Below are 22,320 nucleotides of genomic sequence, written 5' to 3' on the forward strand. Positions count from 1 at the left end.
TGGTAATATGGTATTACAACTGATCCCCAGCCGATAGAGAACAGTTCACCTGGAGAAAAGGGCCGCTTTGGCAATTGGGCTCTGTGGCATTGAAGTCCCTCCCCTCCACAAACCCCGCCCTCCACAGGCTCCACCCCCAAAACCTCCCGCTGGTGGTGAAGAGGGACCTGGCAACCCATATACCTGTGAAACTAGCACAGCAAGCAAAGAGTCAAGTTAGAACCTTTCTGATGTGCTAATTTGTTATTTTTGGTAAAATAAAATAAAAAATTTAAAACATGTTCCCCACTTACAATCTGAAGTGGCCCAGACCATTTTGCCATCTCAGACTTCTACCATCACATTCTGTTCCTTGTGTAGACTGGGCTGAAGTCTAGCCTAAATACCTGGTGACCAAGCTAGCCATCCATCATGTAGTGAACATCAGCTATAAGTGTATTATTGTCTACTATGTGATAACTGTTCTGTTATTTCCTTTGCGCTTTAAGGCTGGCAACAAATACAGGAGCTTTATCCAGGCCCCTGTGGGCCATCATGCAGGGCAAGAGAGGGATGCATTTGATTGGGGGTGGGGTCACAAGAAGTACAGCTTTGACCTAGACAGAGAAATTAGTCGAAAAGTAGCTGCTGTAGTTCAATTTGTTTAAGATATTCTTCAGCATTTGAAACATGAGACATTCAGCAATATTGTAAGTTGCACCGAAGATTTTATTGTGAGATTCTGGGAGTTTACATTGCTTTATGAGGGTATTATTTTAAAACTGTCTCCTTCAGATAGTGGTGGTAGTCGGGCAGCCCAATCCTGAATGGGGGGCAGATCTGCGGCAGCTGGGAGGGGGACAGCTGCACCACCTCGTCAGAGGTTTCCCGGCTGCCACAGAGGCAAAAAAAGAGGGTTTAAAAAAATAAAAATAGAGGAAATGGGGGAAATCCCCCATTGCCTCCAATGGGGCTGCACCACCAAAGAAGGTGGTGCAACACCACTGCCTGCAAGGGGGGCATTCCCTTGGTGAAAGGGGTGAGAGCCTGCCTTCCAGGAAAGCCTTGCCAGTGTGGCTGCGCTAGCAGTGGGGGCCAGTGGCGCCTGGACGCTGGCGTGCATGCTGCGTAGGTGCCACCTTATTCCATGATAAGGTGGCACCTACGCCAGTGTGTGGTGATGCTGGCTCCTAAGGAGCTTCAGCCTCCCCTTCAGGAATGGGCTCTAAGTTCATTATTTTTGCCACAATACAGCAGGCTAGAGCTGAATTCAAAATATGACTTTTTTTAAGGCATGAAAATGAAATACATTGTGTAAGATGGGATTTCTGATCATTAAAAAAAGTTTTGGTATAATGGAATATTGTTCAGTGTCAGACTAATGACTCTGTGTGAGAGAGAGAAAAGGAGAGAAAAATTAATCAGATATGATGAAGCGATATAATTAATAGCCTTTCTTTCTATCCTGCCTTGTTCAGGAAACCTGACATGCCAATTAGCAGCTATAGCATACAAGTGAAGTCTCTGCGCTTTGAAAAGGGGTTTTGTTAAGGTCCATGAGTCTGAGAAAAGATGCTGCAGTAGTATTGCTGTAGAGAGAAAGGGAGAATAGATGTTGCCCTAACAAACTGATTCTATTCATCACATCAAATATCTTATTAAAATACTTTGCAGAGACAAACAACCATCGTAAATTGTATAGTAAAGAAAATCAGAAACAAGGTAGGAAAAGATATAAACATGCTCCTTCGTTCTTACTGGATAGTGAATAAATAGTTCATATGAATTCTAGTAATACATTTAAACAAAATGTGTTTTTAGACCTCAGCTCCATAACGTTATTTTCAGCCATTTTTGAGAGAATCAGTTGAAATTATTAGGATCGCTAACATATTTAAAGTATAGCTTTCGAATCCTTAGCTAAACTGGAAGTTTTATGCCTTGGGAAGAATCAGGAATTAGAAAAGCACATATAAGAAAGGGCTATCTCAAACTGGTATGAAAACATTGATTCAGCTGGGATGGTAGACACACATCTGTTAGATATGACATAATATGCACATCTGGGTGCTGCACATATTATTCTTAGAATCATAGACTCATACAGTTGGAAGGGACCACCAGGGTCATCTAGTCCAACCCCCTGCACAATGCAGGAAATTCCAAACTACCTCCCCCATACCCCCAGTAACCCATACTCTATGCCCAGAAGATGGCCTTGTCTGATGCTGATGTAGCTACCAGCAACCATAGCTAGATGCTTTAAAATGGTGTAGGTAAACATATATTTGCATCCATATGTTCTGTTATTCTCAGACTGAAAAGTACTGTGGGAAAGATATCTCAGAGGGATAGCTATATTAATCTGTTGCAGTAAAAACAATGAAGAGTCTTGTGACCCATTGTAGACCATGTATTGTGGCATATGATTTAATGGGAAGGAACCTTTCTTATGAGGCATACAAAAGCAATATTATATTGCCCTGACAATATTAATTCAATCAATACAATACATTAGGAAATAGCAATGAGCTGCTAAATGATACTGTAATTGACTATGGTATTCCTTAAATTTATGCAAATATGCCTGTGATCAGAGCCCTTAAAAAACTGATAATGTAAGACATGTAAAAATGATACAGGCATGTGACTGCAAGATAGTTTATGGAATGTACCATCCTAGAAAGAAGCATGTAAATGATATATGTAAAAGAAGCATATAGATAACGTGGCTACATTATAAGAATAAGATAAATAAAGTTGAGACATAGTGAATAGTGGTTGTTCATTTTCAAAATCTAGATACTGTAATCCAGGGCAGCCAACACACATGTAGTTTCCTTTGTTTGGTTATTGTTTTCAAGGCTGGAGGAGAACTATGAGATTGCAGAAGGCGTTTGCATTCCTCGAAGTGCCCTCTACATGCACTATTTGGACTTCTGTGAGAAAAATGACACACAACCTGTTAATGCTGCCAGTTTTGGAAAGGTGAGTATGGAACCAGTTCAAATGTCTTACTATGAAACGTCATTCAAGTGTGCTTTGGGGGATTTGAAAGATTATGGCAACAGCATCTCCTCCACACAAAACTGGCTGAAATCTGAAGAAGCTACCTTTATGCACTTAGGAAAAAACTGTGAAGGAAATGCCTTTTTCATTTTTCACTGGGAGGCAGTGACTGGACTGGGCAATTACTGGCTTCAGTTGCAGAAAGTATTGAGGCGAAGAGAGGAGGAGACAAAAGCGAAAAACTAGCTGGATGGATTTGTCTAAAGATTAGTGATGTAGTTCAACTGTAATGTTGATGGAGTTCCATAAAGAAGGTAGAATTGAGTCCTTTATTCCAGCTGTGTTAGTTTTGAATGGTCTTCTTGGAAAAGTTACTGCCTCCAGTTTCTAAATTATAGTGAATACTAACTATACAGTGTCAACCTGCTGTGTGAGCTACTGTTTATCTTATTCTACGGACTTGGTATACATGAGGTACAACAAAGAAAAGTGCTTTTGGTCAACATTAAAAATTGTGATGGAACAGAGGGACAGGCTAGTTTTGGGGGTTTGATAGATCAGTGAATTCCAGAAAGGGTGTTAGGACGTAATGTTTCAGCAAAAACATGGCTGCAGACTCAACGCAAGCCGCTGCTGCAGCAGTAGGGCTGCAAGCACCGTGTGGAAACAGAGCTGAAGCACCTGGATGTGTTCTTCTGGCTGCTTCCACCCTGCCTGCACACCGGTCGGGGCCCATCTTCCACCCCCTCAGCAGGCAGCCTATTACTGCTGTGAGGAGGGCAGGCTGCTTTCAGGAGCTGGGTGGGAGCATAATGCAGGCAAGCCTATGTCACCCCCACCCTTTCCTTATTTAAGGCCCCTTTCCCAGGTTGCTTGGCCTCCCGTGCTGGCACAGTGGACCAACTCTTCTTTCCTATGTTCAGTGTTTTGTTTGCTCTTCCTTGTGTAACAGCTTTAGGCTGTTTTTGGCATTGGGCCAGATCCATTTAGGGGAAGGCTGCGCCTGCATGCCTACTGCCTACTTTCCCCATTTGGACAGCCCCATAAGGGGTCTTGGGGTCGAGTCCTACTGCGGATGCCCAGCTCGGGGGCTGTCATTGACTCCACTCCCAGGTGGTAAAGGTATCACTTAGAGGTCTGCTCCCTAGTGGAACCACTGCTTCGCCACTCCAGGTTTGCTCCCAACACTTGAGTTGGGAATCCTTCATTGGCCAACAGGGTGGTGGCCTGATTCCTGGATTCATTCATTGGCTGACAGGGTGATTTCCCGTTGCCTGGATCCATGCCCTATTCTTCACCAATGCTCCATCTGCTGTAATCAATAAAGTTGTGACCTTTGTTAACCCAGTTCTTTGCGTTATTCTATTCATTAACTCTCCTGTTTCCGCCAAGAGGCTGCTCCTGCCCTTATGATTGCAATGATATGGTTTACACTAAAAACAGTATCTGTATTTAGAGCCAGCATGGTGTACTAGGGTGATGAACTGAGGTCTGGGAGAGCTAGGTTCAGTTCCCCACTATGCCATGGAAGGTTGCTAGGTGACCTTGGGACAGTCATACTCTCTCTTCCTAACCTGCCTCACAGGAATGTTGTGAGGATAAAATGGAATAGAGGAGAGTGGTGTAAGCTGCTTTGCATCTCCATTGGGGAGAAAGGTGAGATGTAACTGAAGTAAATAAATAAATAAACAAACAAACACTAGTATACAATTATAATACTAATAATCTACAATATTTTGCTGTGTCATTGTTTTGCTTCCTCAGCATTTATTGACGCATCTTTTATCATGTTGCCTGCAATGGTAGATGAGGCATATAAGCAATCAAATAGTATAGCACAAATTTCTGTTTTCTTGAAAGCAATTGCTGTTTATTTATCCCTTATATCCTGCTTTTTCGTCAAGAAGCTTATACCAAACTTCCTTTTGGAAAGTTATAGTTTTTTTCAGTAGCTGTTTGAGAGGAGGTTTGAAAGGGGAATTGTTCTTTAAAAGGTCTGGGGGATTAGTTTAAAAATATAAAATTTTCAAGGCTTCATTAAACCCTTCAGATCAACTGTTTAGAGTAAGAATGTGTGTGTTAAGTACCATCAAGTTGCTTCCGACTCATGATGACACTATGAATCAATGTCTTCCAAAATGTCATATCAGAGTAAGAATAGAAGGAGAAAACTGCTTTTGAATCTCTTTCCAGAGAATAATGTGGGTAGAATATTTGGGAAATTTAAGTAAGCATAGATATAAGGGCAAAAAATGGTGCCTCTTCTTTTAATGGAGTTGAAGAAAGAATAGACAAATATTATCTTCATATGAGAGAAAGAATGAGCAAAAAATTAAAAAAAAACCAATCACTGGCTAGAAGAATGTTTGATTGAAATAGCTGTGCTGTAGGGAGTGGCAGCATATTTTTAAAATATTTTATTACATAATATTACAAAATATAGAATTGGATCCAGCAAATTTGAGCACAACATATAACTAACCCAATTGATAAAATTTGTGGCCGTCCAACAATATGTGATGATGCTCACCGACAAGATGGCTTTAAAAGGTAGGGTTGCCAGCTCCGGGTTGAGAAATACCTGGAGATTTTTGGGGCAAAGCCTGAGGAGGTCAGGGTTTGGGGAGCTGAGGGTCTTCAATGCCCTAGAGACCAATTGCCAAAGCGGCCATTTTTTCCAGGTGAAGAAGATCAGTTGTAACAGCTGAAGATCTCCAGCTACTACCTGGAGGTTGGCAACCCTGTTAAAGGGGATTTGACAAATTAACAGAGGAAAGGCCTATCAAAGACTATTAGCTAAATTAGAACCTCCAGGTTCAGTTGCTGGGGACAGATGACCGTTAAGGGCTACTGCCTTCACGCCCTGTTTGTGAGCTCCTTAGAGGGATCTGGCTGGTTTCTCTTGGGCAAAAATATGCTGGACTTGATGTACATCTGATCCAGCAAGGGTTTTATACAGTATTATAATTAAGACTTCAAAACAATGCCCTGCCATTGTGTGAACTTTCTACCACTTTCTTTTTTAAATGGTGTTGAGTTCTTTTTAATGCTGTTATGCCTTCTCATATACAAACACAGTATGGCTATTTTCTACTGCAACAGGCTATTTTCCTATAACGTGTGAACAGGCTGCTGTTACTGGTACAGGGTTTTGAATAGCAGTGGTGTGGCAAGTTAAAAGGGACTTGGGCTTTTTCATCATCTGGAAATGCCCTAATAGTCCAGTCCAGGGCACAGATAGATTTGACTCACTCCATTATTTTGATAAAGTCTACACATCTTGAACTGTAGGCTGGACTGAATTCTTAAAATAAATCATTCTCTTTTCTCATTGTTATGGAAGCAAGTCAGAGTCAACCGGGATGTTTTATTTTGTGTTAAGGACTGTTTTGGTACTATCCAACCCCAGAAGTGAATGACAAGAGCCACTAAAAAAAAGAAGACCAGAAAATGCCTTTTTCCCCACAGCCCCTAGGAGCCCTCCTCCCTGTCTGCGCAAACTAAAAGAGAGGGGTGGGATTAATGTGTAATTAAAAAGAATTTGGAAGACTGAGATGTTGCGGAATGTTAGATCAGTAGCTGGAACAGCATGTGGCGTTCTTTAGGTAGGCTTCATTGAGTCAGTACAAAAAAAACCCAAAAAACGATGAGAAAGAGGAACTGCTTGCCTGTCTGCTCATTTGTCAAATACCTTGGCTGAACTTTCACAGTTCCACAAAAGTGTTTGTCTGTTTGCTGATTTTTCATTGCTCCAGAAGTTAAAGCAAAATGGATAGCGAAATCCAAACTTATGTGGCATTTATTTTCTACAGTGGCTGTTTTGGATAAGCCTTGTGAGCCAAAGTAAAGTTGGTCTACAGTAGCCCCCCGCCAAAGTAGCAACATAGTGGGAATTGTATTGTGTAATATATTCATTTTTGCCCGGCAGCTCTGATCCAAATACAGTGCTTGGGATTGGTGCCATTTGTGATAGAAAGTTTGGAAACAAGCAGTAGATGCAAAACATGTTTTTAATAAGCTGTACACATTGAACTGCAGTGGCAATTCTTCCAGGGGAAATGCACCAAAGACTTAAATATGTGTACTTGCATATGAATTTTAGTGTTTTTCTGAGAAAGAATTGTTCTGTTTGAAATATGGTAAATAATTTAGCTTGGCACATTTTATATAAATATTCTATTGCATTTTCCCCCAGTGCAGGTTGTGTGGCCCTCTTTTCATCTGTAATCTTGTCATCTATGATAGAATTTAAATGGGAAGATATTCCTGAAAGTTAATTTTTTTAAAATTAAATTGTCTGTGTGGTTTCTTTAAACATATGTTCTCCTCCTCCTTTATCTGAAGACTTTTATCCAGGCATGGGAAATTTTCAAAGGTGGGAAACGGAGTACCGTAGTGGCAAACAAATTTAAAAATCAGGCACTTCCTTTTTAAGGAGTTTGTGCAATCCAGCTAATTTGAATAGTAATTGCATATCATCTACATGATCTGCACCTCATGAGAATTAAATTGAGGGCAGCTGGTGGATGTTTTATCCTTGCATTATTTTGGAAAAATGTAAAATATTTATGCTATCTTCTGAAGCATCTTACTCTATAATAATGCAAGTCTGAAACAATTAATTTCTGCTTTTTTACTTAGCAATTTATCACACTTTCAGCCTTTTTTCTATTTGACACTGAATTTAATTTTTAAAATATAGAATCTTGAATTATCAAGATCATGAATCTTTAATTATCAAGATTCTGAGGATTCTTTTCAGCTAGGGATGGTTTCCTAATGTTGAAATCACTGAATCAGCATACCTGACTCCCACAAGCTCCAGAAGCAGTATACCAGTCCCTATGCTAGGGTTGCCAACCTCCAGGAGTGGCTGGAGATCTTCTACTATTATAACTGATCTCCAGGTGACAGAGATCAGTTCACCTGGAGATAATGGCCGCTTTGGAAGGAGGAGTCTATGGCATTATACCCTATTGAAGTCCCTCCCTTCTCCAAACCTTGCCCTCTTCAGGCTCCATCCCCAAAATCTCCAGGTATTTTCCTACCCGGAGCTGGCAACCCTACCCTATGCTCCTCTCTGCTTGTTAGGTGCTATAGTGGCTAGCAGGACAGGTGATGCAATAGCTGCATACTGGGTGCTAAGCCAGCTACCATATGACTATGCTTGGGGAGCATCTCTTTTTAAAAAAAAATCATTAAAAAAATAAAAAATACAAAAGTAATATTACATTCAGCATTGCTGCAAGTATAAAAAAATCTGGGTAGTAGCCAGTCCTAGTATACTGATAATGCCACAACAAGTCTCCCAGAGGCAGGATTGGGTATATCATTTCTTTGGTGGGAGGTGCCCATTCTCAGAAGTGTTCATGAACTCCTTGGTTGCCTTTGTAAAGTTGGAAAAGGGCCCATTTGTCTTTAGGCTGTACAACAGATGTTACTTGTAGCTCCTCTTGGTGGTTCTCTGATAGTAAATGGCAAATTCCATGTCGCTGGTAGGTGATGGGCATCCTCCCAACGGGTGAATTATTCTAACCCTCCCGTGGGAGCCCTGTTGCCTGCACCTGGGAGTATATCTGCGATAGAAAGATTCCATCTCTTTTAAGTGCTTCCCTTTCAGTTTCCTGTGTTGGCACCTCAGTAGCTAGAGAGGGTGCTGCATGTATATGCGGCCTACCAAACACATTTTTATATTTACTTTACCTTTGAGATTGGTCTAAGGACAGTGTGAGGGGACTGACATTATTGGCTTTCTGTACGGGATGGTTCACATTTCATGTAATCAGAAGGTATATAATGCACGTGTATGGTCTATATTTGGTTTTAAAGGAAATGGGTGTGCCACTACATCTGATTGTTTTGACACGCAACCTGTACTCTGGACAAGAGGCCACAGAACAGAATATGGAGAAACAATGGTTTCCAATTGGCAAAGGTGTTAGACAAGGATGTATTTTATCTCACTATCTCTTCAATCTATATGCAGAACATATAATTAGGAAAGCTGGATTAGATTTAGATGAAGGTGGAGTGAAAATTGGAGGGAGGAACATTAACAATTTGAGATATGCCGATGATACTACATTAATGGCAGAAAATAGCGAAGATTTGAAACGTCTACTGCTGAAAGTTAAAAGAGAAAGTGCCAAAGCGGGACTACAGCTGAACATCAAGAAGACAAAAGTAATGACTACAGGAGAATTACACAACTTTAAGGTTGACAGTGAGGAAACTGAAATTGTTGAAGACTTTGTATTCCTTGGCTCCATCATCAACCAAAAGGGAGACTGCAGCCAAGAAATCAGAAGGAGATTGAGACTGGGAAGGGCAGCCATGAAGGAGCTAGAAAAGATTCTGAAGTGTAAGGATGTGTCACTGGCCACCAAGATTAGGTTAATTCATGCCATCATATTCCCTATTATTATGTATGGGTGTGAAAGCTGGACAATGAAGAAAGCTGACAGGAAGAAAGTAGACTCCTTTGAAATGTGGTGTTGGAGGAGAGTGTTACGGATACCATGGACTGCCAAAAAAGCAAATCAGTGGGTTCTAGCTCAAATCAAGCCTGAACTGACCCTAGAAGCTAAAATGACTAAACTGAGGCTATCATATTTTGGTCACATTATGAGAAGGCAAGAGTCACTAGAAAAGACAGTCATTCTAGGAAAAGTTGAGGGCAGCAGGAAAAGAGGAAGACCCAATAAGAGATGGATTGACTCAATAAAGGAAGCCACAGCCCTCAGTTTGCAAGACCTGAGCAAGGCTGTCAAAGATAGGACATTTTGGAGGACAATGATTCATAGGGTCGCCATGAGTCGGAAGCGACTTGACGGCACTTAACACACACACACACACATGGTCTACATTGGGAGTGATGTGTGACAAACTGTCACCTTGCTAAAGCAGACCAAACAGTTAATCCGATTGGGCTGTGGTTTTGTCTCCAGCGGTCAACCACATGTTGAGGGCAAGTGCACAAGTAGGGCAAAATAGTGGTAGGGTGGTTCCAGCATCTAGTAATTGGAGGCATCAGCTCTGAATGCACAGGATCTATTTCAGGGGTTACCAGAGCTGCTTCTGAGTAATGAAAAGTATCCTAAACTACTCCCCTCCCCTCCCCCACACTGCATGTTACCAAGTTTTGTTCTATCCTAGAAACATAACGTGAAAGAGGAAAAGCATTAGAGATGAAGCTACCACCTAGGCAGCACAGAAAAAACCTCTATTTAATAAAAGAGCTTTTAAAGCCTAGAGTAGATTTCCCCCCCCCCCATGATATTTCCCTGGATCTTTTAGGGGATGCATGAGCTACTCTGCAGTAGCCAGTGAACTACCAAGAGCTCACAAAGCTACCTGTTGGAGACCCCTGGTCTATTTGGTTAGCATGTCAAGCAACTACTGATTGACCTGCCTCCATGAGTTGGTCTAATATGTTATTAAACCAACCTACACGAGTTGCTATTAGTTAATGGATCATTGTGTGGTAGAGCTAAATCCTTTTGTCTGGCTTGAATATATTGCCAGTCAGTTTCATTGGATGAGCTCTAGTAAGGTTGGAGAGAGAAACTCACTATTACCTTGTGTCATTCTGTTCACTGTTTTATAAATTCCTGTCATGCCTCCTCTTAGTAATTTTTTTCCAAAATAAAAATCCCCAGATAACTTAGCCTTTCCTTGCCTGGAAGATGTTCCACCCTCTTGTCCTTGATTGCCTTTCCCTGTACTGGTTTCAGCTCTATTGTGTCCTTGTTGAGATGGTGCTAGTGGTAACTGTACACCAAGGGTACAGGTGATGGCACCACTCACTGGCACCGGGTTCTACTATCCGGTCAGTAACTGTGGACCTGCATGGTGCAGTGAGAACCCTAGTGACTCTGTTGCTGCCTCCTGCTGCCCTCCAGTGAAGGCACCAAATCCTCTTCCCCTCTCGGTGACACTCAGCAGCTAAAATTGTCCCAGCAGCTAAAATTGTCCCAGCGAACTACCATGCAAGCCACCCCGCATCGTACACAGTGTTCTAAAAATATAAGTGCACTGCATAATTTTATAACAGTATTGTGATACCTGGTATTTTATTTTCCATTGGCCATTTTATTTTCCCTAATAATGTTGTGGGAAATCCAAAGGCCCTTTGCTTATGGAAGGAATCTTCTACTCACCACTGAGCATTTCTCTTTTTCACTATCAAATACAATGAATTGTGGTTCTCTGTGAACTTCTCAAGTGTTTGTGATTCTTTTCTTGAAGACACCTGGTGAACTTCTGGTTTGATGCTAAAGTTCTAAAACTGGGAGTGGGACATTGCCGCCAGTAACCCTATTGCTTCTTCCCCATTCACCCCTCTCCTAGCACTAAGGTAGATGTGCCCACACGTTGTAGCACAATGGAAGCAAGAGGCAGTTATGGATATTATCACTGGAATTGGGAATTTAATGTGCTTCAGTATACAATTATGGGATAAGAGCCTGACATAGCGATTTTACTGTTCCATCTTTTTAAAGAAAATACTTCTCCAACCTTTTTCTCAAATAATCTATTACTAAATATAAGTTATCGGCAGAAAACTTGGTGACATGTTTAATGTTATTTTTCAGATAATAAGGCAACAATTTCCACAGTTAACAACAAGACGACTTGGAACCAGAGGCCAGTCAAAGTAAGCGATAATGTGTGTTTCATAATCACAAAAAGTCTAAGTATAATATAGAATATTCTCTGGGGCACTTTTAGTAAAGTAGTTATTTGAGAGTACCTATGTGTGCAGGAAAAACCCAAGCAACTCTTAAACACACATTAGACCAACAAAGGATATGACTTTTCTTGCTCCAGGATTCTGGTTCTGTAGACCACAGGGTTACTAAAACAATGACAGTATAGCCAGATGAAATGGAGGATGTGCCCCCATACTTTGCCAAAAAAGAGGGTGTTCATAAAAGAGGCACCAAAATTCCTCCGTCTTCACCACTATTAAAAATACATAATCTGTTCTCTCTATTGCATCGGGTCATCTTGGACTCTTATTTGTGATAAAAGAATGCCAGTGCTCTCTTACAGTTCTCCCGAAAGAGGTAGCTGTTCTCATAACAAGGTGGCAGGGTCATGCTGCCATTAACCAACCGGGACAGCATATGCCTTTCAGTTCCCCTCAGGAAACAAGGCAGCTGCAGCTTCTTCCACCTCTTTCTCCCTTGGTCTTCTCCCTCTCCTGCCTGCAGCATGGCATGCATGGAACATTGCTGGTAACAGCAGGTGGAGGAAAGGCAACACATGGCAGGAATGAGAGACTAATGGAAGGAGTTATCTTATTACATTGGAAAATTTGAAGCTATATGCACGTATGCACGTTCTTCAGGCAGCTTTTAAAATACTGGAACTTTTACACCACTGAAAATGACTATGTTAATTCAGTCATTAGTTGATATTTATCAAAATGTGCATGAGTTGTTTTCTGTTTCCCCTTAGTATGGTAGGACTTAGGGGATTTTTACTGCCCCAGTCTTTGCACTGTGTTCTTTAACTTTATTTTGCTGCCCGGAAGAACATTGTTTTTCTTCTTCCCTATTGGTGTTCATCCTAAAAATAGAGTGGTTATAAAGTTAGACTAGGATTGGGGAGATTCAGGCTCAAATTCCTTCTCAGTCATGATGTATTGAGTGACTTTCGGCTATTCACTCAGACAGCTATTTTGTTCCACTTCCGCTTCTGAACCAATGTTTTTTGGGGGATCCACATGACTTTGTCCTCTCATTGTCTAATTTCTGGGCTTTTTACTGCTTTGCTATGATTGTTTCTGAACAATTACAAGCAAAGGGGGTTTGCATACCATCTGGATGGAAAGGTGCATATTTTCAAACCTGCAACCCACATTGGTGCCATTTAATGCCACATCCTCTCATTCCCATCCCACCCTCCATGCCACTAGAAGGCTTCTTGTTGGCTTTAAAAGAAATAATTGACCATTGCTTATAGGGCTGTCAACCTCCAGGTAGCAGATCTCCTGCAATTACAACTGATCTCCAGCTGAAAGAGATCAGTTCACCTGGAGAAAATGGCTGCTTTAGCAATTGGACTCCATGGCACTGAAGTCTCTCCCCTCCCCAAACCCTGCCCTCCTCAGGCTCCACCCCAAAAACCTCCCGCCGGTGGAGAAGAGTGACCTGGCAACCCTAGGGTTGCCCACTCCGGGTTGGGAAATACCTGGAGATTTTGGGGGTGGAGCCTGAGAAATGTGGGGGGAAGTCACCAACAAACTTTCTAATGGTACGGGGGGGGGGGATGGTAGGCACATGAATGGCCAAGGGAAGTCCAGAGCATACCCCCATGTTGACACCATTGTGAATACCTCTGCATTCATAGTTGCAGTGACTCCACACTGGAGAATTGCCACTGTCTGTATTCAGCCTTTCTCTCTCTCAGGGAGAATAAAATGAGGGAGGGGAGTGTGCCATCCTGAGCTCCTTAAAGGAAGAATAGGCTTTAAAATAGAAAGCTTAATAAAAAGCTTTAATTTTAAAAAATAAGCTGATGTTATACCAATTTACCTCTGCTCTCAGCTGCTCCTGTGTCTTTAACACATGCATAAATAAAAGAGGTCAGGAAAGCTTGACCTGCTTAAATTTTGTATACTGGGGTCATTTTACACAAAGGCTGTGGCTCAGTGGTAGAGCATCTGCTTTGCATGCAGAAGGTCCCAGGTTTGGTCCCCAGCCTTTCCAGTTAAAGGAACTAGGCAATTAGGTGATGTGAAAGACCTCTGCCTGAGACCCTGGAGAGCCGCTGCCATTCTGAGTAGACAATACTGACTTTGATGGACCAAGGGTCTAATTCAGTATAAGGCAGCTTCATGTGTTCATGTGTCACAGCACCCTGATGAGTGTACCCAGGGCTTTTTGTATGACAGTACTTACTGATGCTGAGTACTGGTACCTTCTTCAGGGCTCCCCCAAGTCCTGAGGGAGGAATTGGTGAGAATTGGCACAACCTTATGTATGAGTACTGGACTTAAAAAAACACACATTAGAACATAAAGAAAAGCCAGTGGTGGACTGTAATCTGTGGTCGTCTCTTATCTGGAGAACCGGGTTTGATTCCCCACCCCTCCACATGAGCAGCTGATGCTAATCTGGAGAACCGGGTTGGTTTCCCCACTGCTACACAGGAAGCCAGCTGGGTGACCTTGGGCTGGTCACACTCAGCCCACCTACCTCACAGGGTGTCTGTTGTGGGGAGGGGAAGGTGATTGTAAGCAGGTTTGATTCTTTCTTAACTGGTAGAGAAAGTCAGCATATAAAAACCAACTCTTCTTCTTCAAGAAAATTTAAGTGCCCTTAAATCTTTGGAATGGGTGTTTAGACACAGGCCTTCACATTTACAAGGCAGACCCTCAGTCTGTTGTTGAAGGTAAAGGAGGCGGTGCCCCTATTTGTTAACGTAATGCCATAGAGCCACAGGGCATGTCTGAGATACTAGTTAATGCGATTCTTCTATATATAATCACCCCTAGTACAGAAATAGTGAGGTTCGCCTTTCTAACCCAATTGACTTCAGGGGGCTTAGAAGGATGTAGCTCTGGTTGCACTGAAAGTTTACTAAGGCTAGCGGGTACAACTTGGTTCACGGCTTTACTTATATTGAACATCTGGATAGGGATTTCTTCAGACAAGGGACAGAAACATTGGACTCTGCTCCTTTTGGAAACTGTGGGCTGGACAGGGCTGTGAGCAGTTGGAACATTACACATGTTCTGCAGCTGAATTTGCATTCATGCATTAACTTGTAAATTAGCGCAAAGTCTGTTTTGTTAGCAATTTCCCTTTTTATATCAGAGAGCGAATAAGTGCCTTCTATTTTAAAACGTGTGCTTCAACATTTCAGGTACCATTACTATGGCATTGCGGTAAAAGAAAGCTCTCAGTATTATGACGTGATGTATTCTAAGAAAGGAGCGGCCTGGGTCAATGAAACGGGAAAAAAAGAAGTAACCAAACAGACAGTAGCGTATTCACCACGCTCCAAACTGGGGACGTTGCTGCCAGAATTTCCAAATGTCAAAGATCTAAATCTGCCAGCCAGCTTGCCAGAGGAGAAGGTGAATTCCAGTGAAATATTCATTGGCTTGCTTGCTTTTTTGATTTTTTTTCCTTGTTAATGAAAGGTTGACCCAACATATGAAAAAAAAAAATCACCGCTTGAGAAGATGGAGTTTGATAATGCTTTTGCTTTGCTTATGAGGGATTTAGGCTACAATCCTAAGAACAGTTACCAGGGAGTAAGTTCCATTGAGCTCAGTGGGACTCGCTTTTAAATAAATTTCCTTAGGATTGCACGTATAAATTGCGCACAGCACCAATAGTGTGTGTGTGTGTGTGTGTGTGTGTGTGTGTGTGTGTATACCTCTTAATGTAAGAGATCTATTCTCTAATCTGGAGAGAAGATTTTCTTCCTCATAGATGACTGGAAAACTAATGTATGTGTGGTCTTCAGGAACACAGAGTTGACATTTAGCAGATACCACGTTATTGTTTCTGTGTTTAGCAAGGGAAAGCGCTCCCATCCTCACTGAGATATTTTTGATGTAAGATTAAAGCAGAAGGAGCTGTTACTTTAAACATATATTTAAAAACTTCTTTTTCTCTGCTAGGTTTCTACATTTATTATGATGTACAGAACACACTGTCAGAGGATACTTGACACAGTAATAAGAGCCAACTTTGATGAGGTTTGTATAGAAACCAAGGAACAGTGGACAGCAAACATTTTTTCATGGGCAGTTGTTATCATCTATATTGTGGCACTGAAGCTTCTGTCACTGATTGGCTGATCTAGATGATGTCATGGAATGTTCAGGACATGGACCCCAGAGGCAAGGAGGTTGACAGAAGGGTGCCAAATAGGCAGTGTTCTGAAAAAGAGGAACCTGAAGTAAAAGCAGGTCCAGAATGAAACTTAGAGAGCAAGCGGGGAATTGAGGCAACAAGAAACGAACAAAGAAATGCTGAAACAAGCATTTTGGAAAAGGGCTGAATGCAGGGTGGAGGGAGCGGAGAGCTAGGGAGGCTGAGCAAGAGACAAAGTGGCTAAAGAAGGTGGGATAAAGGAAACCGTGGCCTGAAAAGTAGGCTTCTGAGGAAGCAACAAGTGGTAGAAGCATAGGGTTGAAGAAAGGAGGAACCAAGGAGAAAGCAGGAGGGACAAAACTCAGTGTAGATCCCTGGGTATGGCCGAAAGGAATGTAGTATTGTAGCAGGTATGAGGCAGGTCAGTGTTTGGATGGGTCACCTGAGAACCGAACCCTATCTACACTGCATTGAATTCTGTGGCTGAAGAAAGGCAGGATACAAGTGCATTGTTCCTTCAAAGAAGAAGAGGGGATTTTTCCATCTGGCATAAAAGAAATAGGCAAGCTGGAAGCCAAAAGAGCAGGTCGACTCTAGACCAGAAGGTGACTCTTTTCTAATGAAAGAGCCAAATGACATCAACATTAGGAACAGGAGATCAACAGAAAGCCAGAATTAGAAAGCCAGTTTGTATAACTGATGATATATAGCTTAACATTATTGATAAATGACATGTTGATTAATAATAGCATAAAATGTATGTCATGATAACTTTGGACTCGCATACCTTTTTGAATAGGACTTCTGCTGCAGCATTCTTTTGCTTAGTGGTTGCGGTGTGACGACTATCCCCACATGCTCACAAAATTCTTTATCCCATAGGAAATAACTTGTTGTCAAACAATGGTGAAATAAGGCTGTTATATCTTCTGGAAAAATCTGGTTAATCAATGAGATTGCATCTTTCACTGGAACCAGACTAACAAAGACTACAGTCCACAATAGCCATGCAGCTTAGCTTTGGATTTCACACATTAACAGATCACTTCAGGATACAATGGTTCCATATTAACATACCACACCCTCATTAGCACATTATCTTGATACTTACAGGACAATGATTAGCACATTACCTTTGATACTTTTTGCAGGATAATGATTCAGCTCAACTCCCCCCCCCCTTTCTGACTATATATTACTCTTCCTACACACTTGACACTGAGAGACACTGTCCTTCAGTGTTACTCCTCTGAAGATGCCTGCCACAGCTGCTGGCGAAACGTCAGGAAAGAAAATACCAAGACCATGGTCACACAGCCCGGATAACCTACAAGAACCAATGAACTCTGACCGTGAAAGCCTTCGACAATATTTAGATTCTCTTGATTTGAGATTCCATTGTGGCATTTTTGTGGAGATTGTAGCACCTGTTGATACCTTTTTGTTCTATTGGGATATATATTTCTTTTTGCTGTATGTTCTGTTGTGAATAAATTATTACAGTGTGTGCTGAAAGGGGCTACTTACCCACTGAAGAAAACCCCTTTATTTGATGGCCTTTACTATGAATTTTTAAAGAATTTTGCTGGTGGGTTCTGGTTTTAAGAGATTACCAGAAGGTTTTTGTTCCCCTCTCTCTCTTTTTTTTTATTGTATAGACACTTTGGCACTGTTTGCATGTAACCATGGTTTAATCCTGGCTGGTAGAGATGAGCACAAACAGTAGTTTGTTGTTCAGACATTACCACAAACTATGGTTTTCTACAAAAGTGGAAGTTGTTCTTTATCGAGCCATTTACAGAGACAGCATGTAAACCTAGGGATTCCTCAGTCTCTTTCCTCTAATTACTAAGGTTTGCTGTTAAGTGTGAATCATGCCTTTGTTCCATACATATGCCAAAGCAACTATTTTTAATGGATTAAGCAATAAATAAGAAGCCACACATAATACTTCTGGAACACTGTGAACAGTTCTGTGGACTTTTCCCCAGGTGACTGGGTGGTGAGGGATTGAGTCCTGATTTCCAAAGCTGGTCTCTAGTCTAGGGGTCCAGTCTGGAGGTAACCCTCAGTTGGGTTGCAGAGCCCTACTTGCTAGGTCATGCATCCTTATAAAACTATTGTATATGTTTTAGCTGCTTTTTGTAAGGAACTTATGCTAGTGTGTTTGCATAGAAAGCATGGACAGTGTCCCCTGCTTGTCTTCGCACACATGCTGAGAGGAGCAATAGGATGATGAGGTAAGCTCACTCAGCAGTGTAGAGGGCCTAACTATTAAAGTTTCTGAATGACAAAGGTCCTTCTCTTTAGTAGAAAATGAATGACGAGGAAATATAAATGGGCAGTAGCAGGTCAGTAAATTGCAAGTAGAGCAATTTACATATTTAGGTGTTATATTTCAAGTGAACCTTTCTTAGAAGATGCATTTGAACTCTGCTATAAGAAAGCCACGAGTACTGGGAAGGCTACTGGGAGATTTTATTATTCCTCTGGGGGTCAATATGTCCCTGCAACAGTTAAGGCATTTAATGCTAAAGTTTCTGAGTGGTTGTTGTTTGCTGTGGAGGTTTGGATTAGTGTGGTAATATTGATGGTCCATTACTAAGATTTTTGCACAATATCCTGGGAGCTCCGAGAAGTGTGGCAGGAATAGCTTTGACAGCCAAGATTGGTGAGGTATCTTTTGAAGCAAAGGCTTGGTAAAGAATGATTAATCTGAAAATTAAGTAAAGGTAAAGGTCCCCTGTGCAAGCACCGGGTCATTCCTGACCCATGGGGTGACGTCACATCCCAACGTTTACTAAGCAGACTTTGTTTACGGGGTGGTTTGCCAGTGCCTTCCCCAGTCATCTTCCCTTTACCCCCAGCAAGTTGGGTACTCATTTTATCGACCTCGGAAGGATGGAAGGCTGAGTCAACCTTGAGCCAGCTACCTGAAACCGACTCCCGTCGGGATCGAACTCAGGTCGTGAGCAGAGCTTTTGACTGCAGTACTGCAGTTTACCACTCTGTGCCACAGGGCTCCTAATCTGAAAAATTAGGAAGTTGAAATTGAATTTAGAATCAGGTCTTCTTGGATTAGTTATACTGGATCATCATACAAGTGGTTGGGACAAACTGTGTCAGAGGTAAGGAGAATAAGTCCAGGCTGACAGAAGCCCACATGGACTGAGACGGCCTAATTCCTCCCCCCCCCCAGATTTATAGCTTCTATACCCTGACTTTGATGACACGTTCCATTATTCTTTATTTCTTTGTGCACTTCTAGGTTCAAAGTTTTCTTCTGCACTTTTGGCAAGGGATGCCGCCTCACATGCTTCCTGTACTGGGTTCTTCCACAGTAGTAAATATAGTTGGAGTTTGTGATTCAATATTGTATAAAGCTATTTCTGGAGTCCTGATGCCCACGGTATTGCAGGCGTTGCCCGACAGGTGAGGATGTTCTGTTATGCTGATGCGTGTGTACGTTTGTATTTGAGACACATGATATGCTCCATATGCTCACCTTAAATACACCTTTTCCCATGGAAGGGAAATTACAGTTCATTAACGTCATTAGCAAGATTATCCGGTGTCATCCTCAAAATGGTCCAACGGGACAGTTCAAAAGGAAAACAAGGGAAAAAGCAAGACTGTGCATCAGTAACAAAGGATAGCATAACTGGAGAGTTCAACATTTTGATCCTATGAAGGTCAAAATGGTTGTAACTTATAAACAGTATCTTCATATTTGTATTGCATCCAGTTTCTGTCTTTCCGACATGTCATATCCTACCCCTGGAATAGTCTACACTTCCAGCTGCTTCTCCTTTCTTCCTTCAAATCCTTGCCCAAAATCTATTTATTCTGCAAGCATTTCTGCATCAGTGCAGCTTCGCTTCTTCACTGTCTTCTGCTAATTAACGCAAGCAGAATGATGTATTAGAATCCTGAGGTAGTAAAGTAGACAGTACCACTCTAATGGGGAGTAGCATTTTGAATGCTTCCCCCATATTAAGGACACCTTACAAGGAAAAAAAACTAGCATGTCGGGGGGGGGGGAATTCTGTTCCTGTTGTAGGTAGCTTTCTACTCGCTGTTAGATTTAAATATATATATCTATATACAGGAGAGCATTCAAAGATATGATCTGAAGTCTGAAGTGGGTACAGTCTTTCTACTACCTCATTGGGGTGCGTATAGACCAGGCCTATAAATATAGGCTGAGGATGTGGGATACAGAGAGCCTTTGATCTGACCTGCCTGCAGGCATGAATGCAAAGAAAGAACATGACCTTGAAGTTGTGCTTTCCCTTTCAGTTTGACACAGGTGATCCGCAAGTTTGCCAAACAGCTAGATGAGTGGCTAAAAGTAGCTCTCCATGACTTGCCGGAAAACCTACGAAATATCAAGTTTGAGCGTACGTATTCCTTTCGAAAGGAAAATATTTGGTTACAAGTTTAGAAAATATTCATCTATAGATCAATTGCTGTTGCTGTTTTGTTCACCTAGATCCACTTGTCAGTCATGGACACCCTCTGCTTCAGTATGAGTGCCCACGTAGCCCAGGGCAGAGCACTGAGATTAGCCAAATCATAATTAATTGATAGCTCTTTTGAACAAGCTGAAAAAATCTGTTTGTTGATGGCCAGCTATGACAGTTGATTAAAGAACTTTCTAGACTTTGGACAGTTTGAATACAACTTGAGGCCTCAGCTTGGAAAAGGTGTTTGGGTTAAAAAGGGAGGTGATCGAATGACCCTGTCTCCCCAGGAAAGGGCGCTACAACCCTTTCAGGCATGCTTTGTAGACGCCTGCGGTGCACATCACCTATTGATAAAGTCTGCTTTATTCCCTGGCTCCCAATTCTTCTCCTTTCGTAAGTGCTAACGAGATTTTTTTAACCAACAGAAGAAAAGGGGGAAACTCATTTGAGAGAAGGATTAAGCATTGATTAGCCTGAAAAATTAAAAGCATCTTGTGTTAAAGGGACTCAAAATATAAACCACTCAATAATACTTCTGTAACTTCATAATTCATTCAGATGGTATAGTAGAGGCAGCATTACATCTTTCAAAATAAACTAAAATTAATAGTAAATAAAACTATTAGTAAATATTAGTAAACTAATAGTAAATAGAGACCACAGAGAATTATTTGGGCGCTATTCTCTTTGGGAGCTTGCAATAACAAAACCCACTTCTGACATCAGGCCAAGAATGTTTTAAAAGTCATTTTTGACCTATTCAGCTACAAATGAGTGCAATATTATATGAAATACTCTGACTTTTAAAATATAGTTATATCAAATATGGGTATAGATATATCAGAATGATCATACACATCAGCAAATGATATTACTTACAAGTTGCTTAGAAGAAAAATGTGAAAGAGTAATAATTTAACTATATCATTATAGTTTGAACTGTGAAATCTCATAGTACAGATACAGATTTATGTACTAGTGCATGCATATTAGCAGATGGAGTGGATTATCTTATATTCTAGATCTCTCTAATAAACTAGGTATCTTACGTAGGTAGTATTTATGGTTTCTCTAAGAAACTATGGCTGCAAGCCTAAGAACACTTTCCTGGGAGTAAGTTCTATTGAATAAAATGGGACTAACTTCCTAGTAGATCTACTTAGAATTGCACTCTATGCATTCTAACTGTCCAGTCCTAAAAAGAGTCACACCCCTCTAAACTGATTGATGTCAATGAACTTAGAAAGGCATAACTATGTTTAGGATTGTACCCTAAGTATCACAGCTGATTGTGCTTGCTTGAATGGGCTCACATATTTAGATTATTTGTGCACTGTAGTCACTGGCCTCAATACAAGGAAAGTTAGTCATGCTTAAATCCCACTGAAGTCAAGAGGACAGGTTGATCACAACCAGTTCAGTTTTGTTCTTTTCTCTGGGACTTTGACCCCAACCCAGAGAAAATTAGTCAAACTAATGCAATTTCTAAAAATTAGCTCCTCTGTCAAAATACGTCCTCCTTCCCACGCAAACACACACATCCTCACGTACTGAAACAGGTACATGGCCATACAATTAAGGTTATAAAATCCAGTTGAAAAAAACATCAGTGCCCTAGTCCAATATCAGTATTGTGTATGGCACATTTATTCATTACCAAAAGAGAAAATATACACTGTGTTTTTTGGTGGTACCAAAAAATCATTTTAGCTTACTGCATAAATATCTCCTTCACTGGCAGTATCCAGGAGATTTTCACAAATCCTTCGGAGACAGACGTCCCTAAATCATCTTTGCCAGGTATGTTTTACACCACAGTCTATCTCTGATTTTTTCTTCCCATTGTATCTGTACAAATATATTTACTTTGATTGTTTCCACATCAACCTCTTTGTGTGCAGTTCAAAAGTCAGATAAACCAATGTCCTTGAGTGGACAGTGTATATTGATTTTAAAAGGTACTCAGAGCTGGAATAGTCTGGCTTTCAATACACTGTTCTCTGCCAACCCTGAAGCAGGAAAGGTGCATA

At 41.3% G+C, this 22,320-nt stretch overlaps 1 protein-coding gene across 1 annotated transcript in view; it reads left to right on the forward strand.

The window, feature by feature from the left end:
• RFX4 (regulatory factor X4) overlaps positions 1–22,320 on the forward strand; it is a 91,404-nt gene that overhangs the window by 44,816 nt on the left and 24,268 nt on the right. Inside the window, exons 4-10 of the mRNA XM_056846230.1 lie at positions 2,844–2,967; positions 11,583–11,644; positions 14,863–15,076; positions 15,629–15,706; positions 19,093–19,256; positions 20,124–20,224; positions 22,032–22,090. Of these exons, the coding sequence (XP_056702208.1) occupies positions 2,844–2,967; positions 11,583–11,644; positions 14,863–15,076; positions 15,629–15,706; positions 19,093–19,256; positions 20,124–20,224; positions 22,032–22,090 (802 nt within the window). The remainder of the gene's footprint in view (positions 1–2,843; positions 2,968–11,582; positions 11,645–14,862; positions 15,077–15,628; positions 15,707–19,092; positions 19,257–20,123; positions 20,225–22,031; positions 22,091–22,320) is intronic.

The sequence above is a fragment of the Euleptes europaea genome, chromosome 3 (assembly GCF_029931775.1).
Source record: "Euleptes europaea isolate rEulEur1 chromosome 3, rEulEur1.hap1, whole genome shotgun sequence".
Classification (NCBI taxonomy): domain Eukaryota; kingdom Metazoa; phylum Chordata; class Lepidosauria; order Squamata; family Sphaerodactylidae; genus Euleptes; species Euleptes europaea.